This window comes from Sinocyclocheilus anshuiensis, unplaced genomic scaffold (assembly GCF_001515605.1).
Source record: "Sinocyclocheilus anshuiensis isolate Anshui unplaced genomic scaffold, SAMN03320099.WGS_v1.1 scaffold698, whole genome shotgun sequence".
In the NCBI taxonomy this organism is placed as follows: domain Eukaryota; kingdom Metazoa; phylum Chordata; class Actinopteri; order Cypriniformes; family Cyprinidae; genus Sinocyclocheilus; species Sinocyclocheilus anshuiensis.
This window is the reverse complement of record NW_015544168.1, coordinates 134,363-142,073: the sequence shown is the minus strand read 5'-3', so window position 1 is coordinate 142,073 and position 7,711 is coordinate 134,363. Positions and strand designations below refer to the sequence as shown.

The 7,711-nt window shown below is 34.5% G+C and overlaps 1 protein-coding gene across 1 annotated transcript in view; it reads right to left on the bottom strand.

Annotated features, from left to right (window-relative positions):
* The window catches only part of LOC107695959 (histone deacetylase 4-like), a 171,885-nt gene that overhangs the window by 78,137 nt on the left and 86,037 nt on the right, over positions 1–7,711 (bottom strand). The window contains exons 6-9 of the mRNA XM_016496081.1: positions 5,494–5,651; positions 5,205–5,317; positions 3,749–3,865; positions 3,312–3,522 (exon numbers count right to left, since the gene is read on the bottom strand). Coding sequence (XP_016351567.1) covers positions 3,312–3,522; positions 3,749–3,865; positions 5,205–5,317; positions 5,494–5,651 — 599 coding nt within the window. The remainder of the gene's footprint in view (positions 1–3,311; positions 3,523–3,748; positions 3,866–5,204; positions 5,318–5,493; positions 5,652–7,711) is intronic.

Below are 7,711 nucleotides of genomic sequence, written 5' to 3'. Positions count from 1 at the left end.
TGTACATTCACTCCCCCCACCCACAATCCCTGCCGGTACGAGACTCAAACCCGCAACCTTTGGGTTACGAGTCAGAATCTCTAACCATTAGGCCACGACTTCCATGAAAATTCATATCATAACAAAAATAAACACCGGTATTCGGTATGAACCGGTATACCGCCCAGCACTAATATATACAGTAAAAATATACAAACTGTATAGATAAATATAAACATAATATATAAATATATACTGCATATATAAAATAAAACTAATATTCAGTAATTTTATATAAAATATAGATAACATTACATAATACATATAAAATATCAAATTCATTGTTATATTCCATAAAATTACTAAAACATGCATAATATATGTATACATGTATAATTTTAGATTTTTATCATAATGTTATAGAATTATATAAAATAAACTAATCATATTCATTTATGAAATTATTCAGTATAAATACCTTTAATTAAAAATAACATTATATAATACATATTAAATAATAATTTTATATAATTATATAAAATGAAATTCTATAAAACTATTAAAATATGCATATATATATATATTTTTTTAAATATATACAGTAAAAATATAAAAACAATGTAACTTCTAATTGTTGGTCACTGTTTATACTGATAATATAAATAATGAAAAAAGCACAGCTATGTAGGAAATCGTTTGCCTTGGACAACAATCAGTTTATACTGTGTAGAATCATTATAACAAAAAATAAGCTGACCCCAGAATGCCACAATTGACCACCAATCAGAATCCAGCAGACAGTGCTAAAGACCACAGAGTAGTCCAGTATGTGACCATTATGAATTGAAACATGCATCTCTGCCTCCACTACACTGAATGATAGAACAAAAGCTACATTATTCAGTCAGAATAATTTTATAACGCTATTTTTCAACTTATTTATTTATTTTGTGTTATTGAGCCACTCTGCTCCAGACACACTCTCCATCACTGCTCCTCCCAGGGGTTTGACACTTCCTGTTTGTACACTTCCTGTGGATTCGCTAGTCTCCTTGACAACAGTGGGCGGAGAAGAGGTTTCCTCTTTAACGTGATGGTCTATGATGGCACAAATCATTAGTCAGAATTGACTGCGCCAGCAAGGCGTCTCTCTCTCTCTCATCCTCAGGATAAGTATTGACCTCTTCTTATTGGCAGCCTCTCTCTCTCCCGTCTCTCGTGAAGCCGTTTCTGGCACATCAGGAGGCTAATTAACACCGCCTATGACTAATTTGATTAAAATGAGCCTTCTTTAGTGCGTATCGGAGGAAATTTAATCCAATTTATAAAGGGAACTGTATAACCTATGCTGGACTAATTACAACCAATAAATGCATGACATCTGCAGGGAGAACAGAGCGCGACGCATTATGATCCTGCGAGGCCCCGGGGCACCTTGGCTGTTTGGAGGCCCCCCTTTGGTTCAATTTTGAAATGTAATGGGCAAATAATGGCGAATTATGTCACAAATATGAGAAATACTTGTGTATTATGAGAATTAACAAACCATGTGAATAATACATTTAAGCAACACAACAGTTGCAAAGATTAGACATGAATTATGAAAATGAAACATTGAAAGTGGGAGCAGCGGGGTAAAGTGCGTCAGATGCTTTAGGGAAAGCTGTGCCAATGTGAACGACTGAAACATTTCAAGTGGGGGCCAATTTTCCTTCCATTCAAATAAAATGAGGAATTTTCTGTACTGACGAAGCAACATCAGACAATAAGCCTGGAGAACTGCAACATTTCATACTTGTCTATAAACTAAACAACAGCTAAAAAGTAGAATAATTATATTTACATTTATGCATTTAGCAGACTTAGCATATTAAACTTTAAATGCCTGGTTTAAGGATATGTTTAAGAAAATGTGAATAATAATAAAATGAAACTTTGAAACATAACAGTACATTCTTATATTGTATTTAAAAAATGAATGAATGAATGAATGAATAGAAATGTACAACTTTTGAATATTATACTTTGCATGCCTGGTTCACAGTTGCTTTAAGGAAATGTGAATATCTGGCAAAATACAATTTTGAAATATAATAGTGCATTCTTATATTCTATTTTTCCTTTAATACAATACAATATAAATATGACATAAATAATAACAAATATTAAATACAAAAATAATAAAAAATGTAATAAACAAAATATAAATGAATCGTAATTAATATTACACTTTGCAGGCCTTGTTTACAGATATCTTTAACACATAAAAGTGAATAATGGTTAGTAAAATAAAACTAATACTAATGCATTATAATATAGTATTTTTAATATACAATATAATATCGTATAACATTATATATAGTGTGTGTGTATACATACATGCATATATAAATACACACACACACACACACACACACACACAATATTTACATGTATATACATTTATATATTTATATTCTTATATTTGATATTATATATAAATATACTTAATATATAAACATAACACAGTTTTCTTAAATATATACGTGCATGTGGTTGTATTTATATATACATAATAAACATACACAATATACACACATATATTATGTAAACAAAAACTTTTATTTTGAATGCAATTAATCTTTTGACAGCACTAGAAATAAATAATAGAATGAAAGCGCCCACAAAACACTATTTTCTTTTCTTTTCTATTTTTATTATTATTATTATTATTAATGCCAAGGTACCAAAGATAGAAGTACAGAAAATATCAACATTACGTACAAAAAGGTGAAATTACACGCAAAGCACCGTTTATACATGCATATAACACTGAATAAATAGTACAAAACTAAATTAAAACAAAATTAAAGCACACACACACACACACACACACACACACACATATATATATATATATATATATATATATATATATATTATATTATATTATATTAAACTTTATATGTATGTTTATGGATACCATTAAGAAAATGTGAAAGAAAAAAATGTGTACAATAAATCTTACTAGTTAGAAAAAATATATAATATAATCAATAAATATAATATAATATAAAATCGACGTATTTTTGGCATTTTATTTTAAAGAAAATTGTTTTCGCATTCCCCAATGATTTGACTTTTCTCTTGACATGACACAGCTTACCCCTAATGTGTCACAGGACACACTTATTTTTAATTTCTAAATGTACAATTTAATTCAAATTTCTATATTTTTCTCACTTCCTGTTTTACCATAGGACAACTTCAATAAAAACGCCGCCGCTCACCCCATCTCTGCAGGTTAAGGTGTCTTGGTAACATCAATATTGGTTCTTATGACTGCGACTGACCTGCGACCAGGGAGTTCTGTGCGGCTGACTGCTCCAGAAGCACCATATGCTGCAGGAGAGTGTTGTGTGCCGAGCCGCCCTCCCGCTCTAAGGTGGAGGCGGCCAAGTAAGAAGACAGGTGGGCTCCTGGCATGAACGGAGTGGTTATGGGTATTCCTGGCTGCAAGCCTGGCACGGCCATTCTGTTACCATCCTGTTGGCCAGATGCCACCTATGTAAATAGAGAATGAAAGAGCATAATTCCAAAAGAATCTAGGGCAAAGTAGAGAGGACATTCCCCTGTAAATTATGTTTCTCTTGCGTCAGAGATCCGCGGTCAGTTATTGTCTCTCAAAAGGCTCTTTTTGACATGGCACTGGTGCTGAAAGCCACATGTGGCACCCTGACGGTCCAGACAAGGGCCTCTCTATGACGGAGAGAAAGAAAGAAGGACTCACGCTGGAGGGGCCGGTGGCTGGCAGGCCCAGGGTGATGTTGGGAAGGGAGGGCGATGTGTACAGAGACAGCTGGCTAACAGGACCCTCTCTGCCTGTGAGTCTGTGCGCCAAAGATGGCTGGAACGACACACACACACCAACATATGCACAGATAAATAAACCCCACTGATAAAAACAAACAGCTCTGTCTGGTTGCTCTCCGGACCCCTGCGGGACCCGTCTACAGAAGGAGACTGTGCACGGCTTAAAAACATGCATGGAAACAGCCAGGAAAATCACAGAACACTTCCCAAAGCAACAAGTGTGGCCACCAATAAAATTGAGCTAAAATGTGTCCTAAAGATGAAGCATGCACAGACGTAAAGAGATTTAGAAGTCCATTTAAGAATACAGCAATAAGCCTCAAGAGAGATGTCATGTGCTGCAGTAATTTTATCCTGCTTAAGTGAATGAATCAAAGTGCCTAATTAAAAAAAAAAATTAAAAAGGGCTTTTGTAAAATGGTGGAAAAAGTAATATTACTGAAAACACAGATGTTCAATAAATAATGAATTTGTATTGTTAATAATAGTCATCATGAATAATTTGTATACCAATCATTAATCTAACTCTAGATTACTTACAATCACGAAACAATGTTGCAACTTCATAGCAAATTTTAATTTGTAATAATTTTATTACAATTGGCCGTATATACATTTGTATTATTAATAAACATATTTATAAAAATATAAAAATCAAAGCAATTAAATTAATGCATATTATAATATAATACATTATATTAATAATATAATATACTAATTTATTATTATATTATAATTGTATATACTACAACTATCATATATTATAATTTGACAATATAAGGATGCTTTTGCACTGATGTCTGAATTATCATTTTGAATGATGATTTGTGAATAATCTATTAGTTTGTGAAAAAATTAATTAATAAAATAAAACTATATTTTTTATTAGGAATTAAATTCAAGCATTTAGTTCACTGGATCATCCAAAATTAGGCATTACCACATAAAACATAATATAATTTTACATTGCCAATTATAATAAATACCAGGGATTCCAAAACATTTAATATATTAATAGATATAAATAAATGATAATAATAAATTGTGCACAATTCTCTGACATTCATACCACATGCAGAACAACAAATATAATATTTCATGCTTTTAATATTTTTTTATTTGTTTTTATTTAAACATTTATTTTACAAATAATGAATTCATTATTTATTTAATAAATTATTATTTATTTAAAATATTTAATTTGACATTTTTATCATTTAATTATTTATTAGTTCTTTATCAGCTCACAACCCCCCTGTCGAACCCTAGTTTGGGAAGCCATGATAACTTTATCAATAACTTTAACGTACCGCAAACCCCTTCATGCTGCCATGACCTTAACCAACTGTGGGGAAGCATGCAGTGCACTGTACCTCCACTGGACTGTTGGAGATTGATCCAGCGATGCCGTTCTCATTGGTAATATTGTTTGAACTGTTGTTGGGTGAACTTGGACCAGAGCCAGGCGCACTGCTGCATGCCGATTCTGAGAGAAAATGGACTTGATTAATTAGGTGTCAGTCAAGAATGAACGTAAGTTGGAGTCACGGCCTAGCAGTCCCTCTTAGCAGTGCATGCAGAAGGTTCTGCCCATCACTTTTTGGCATTTCCTACTTTCACTATGAATTAAATGTGAACGATGTTCAAGACGGATCCTCTCACCTGCCATGTCGAGAGAGCGCTTCTTTGCACTGGTGACCGGCCCATCCTTCCTCCGAAGCAGCGGGCTACTCCTGCGCTCCGTAACTTTCTGCTTCAGCCTGGATCGCAGCTTCAGGTTGGGCTCAGATGCTGATGAGAGATGGAAAGAGGACAGGCATCAAATTAAAGCAAGAACAGGAAATGTAGTTCATATTGCAACACTTTAAAATAGCAGGATGTGTGTAGATAGAGCTGTTTGACATTAAAACCAAATAGACTACATTTACACTTAGGTGTGCTCAAAAAACTTTGTAATAATAACAAATAATAAAAATAAATATATACACAAATAACCCCCCCCCCAAAGTAAAATAAATAAATAATTACATAAATATAAATAGCTAAATAAAAAAATAAAAGTATAGAAATAAAAATTAATCACATAAATATACTAATATATACATACAAATTATTACATTATATATATACACATTAAAATCCATCTGAAACTAATCGGATTCTCCACTGAAAAAGATTTCTGGTCGTAAGCAGTGAAAAGGTGGCTTTTTGACCGATTCTGCAGAATACAACTGTTAAATAACCAGGAAGTTTGACACTAGCTTGACCTGTCCCAAGCAACTAATGAATCCTTATTAAAAAAAAAAAAAGGCTAGTTCGGGTCACTCATTATGCTTGTGAATCCAGATTCCAGTCGAAAAACAATGGAGCAAACCAGCATCTGAACAACTTCCAGCTTGGCACAGCAACTTGCCCAAAAGTTTAATCAAGTCCATCTAAGTGTAAACACTGCAAATGAATACCCTCGGCCGAGAAGGCTTTCAGTTAAACAGTTTGCAAACACAAGCTCTTGGAGTGTGACGTAGCGTGTCAGAACAGGCCTGCCACTGAGGCGGCGCACAGGCCTGGCCAGCAATTACCAAAACGAAAGTTGACCGTGAGGGTCACGCCTGTTTGAAACTGTCATTCAGGCACGGACGTTTCGCCCATTAGCCACTGCTGACATTTTCACCTGCTCACATACTCCAACAAAGGCTTCTCAATCCCTCTCTTGCCCCAATTGTGCTGTGGCGCTTGATCCTTGCTCTGTTTGTGACCCCGTGTCAAAACATGTACGGCCCCGCAAGAAGAGCACGCAAAGTTCATTAGGAGCAATACAAGCCTGGCCACTTTAAAGTGCACTCAATAGTCATTTGGAACGGAACCTCATGCACCTTTTGCCAACTGCAGACATTTACATGAATAAACTTGTCAAAGTGCTCAAATCATACACATAGTGTTGATGGACCGTGTTATAGTGTAAAGGATAAGTGTCTGTGACCCGTTAAAAATACTAACATTTGTTTCCCGGGGATTAATTTTACATGCGCAAAAAGCAGCAAACAACAGAACATGAGGATTCACATGCATCACATCACGCACCTGCAGCGCTTCTGCGAGCGGAGAAAAACATAATAAAGCTAAGCTATATATATACAGTCGTGGTCAGAATTATTGGCACCCTTGGTAAATATGATCAAAGAAGGCTGTGAAAATAAATCTGCATTGTTAATCATTTTGATCTTTTATTTAAAAAAATCACATAAATCTAACCTTTCACTGGAGAATAGGAATTTAAAATGGGGGGAAATATCATGACATAAATGTTTTTCTCGAATACACATTGGACACAATTAACGGCATCCTTTTATTCAATGCTTTTTGAAACCTCCATTTGGCATAATAACAGCTCGGAGTTTTCTCCTATAATGCCTGATGAGGTTAGAGAGCACCTGACAAGAGATCAGAGACAATTCCTTCATCCAGAATCTCTCCAGACCTTCAGATTCCCAGCTCCATGATGGTGCTTCTCCTCTTCAGTTCACCACACTCATTTTCTATAGGGTTCAGGTCAGGGAACTGGAATGGCCATAGCAGAAGCTTGGTTTTGTGCCCAGTGACCCATTTTTGTGTTGTTTTTAAGGTTTGTCTGGTTGGAAGACCCAAACATGGCCCATTATAAGATTTCTAACAGAGTCAGTCACTTTTTGATTTTTTATCTGTTGGTATTTGATAGAATCAAAGATGCCATGTATCTAAACAAGATGTCCAGGACCTCCAGCAGAAATATAGGCCCACAACATTAAAAATACAGCAGTATATTTCATTGTACACATGGGGTACTTTTTATCCCTGTGTGCACCAAACCCATCTTGAGTGTTTGTTGCTAAAAAGCAAATTT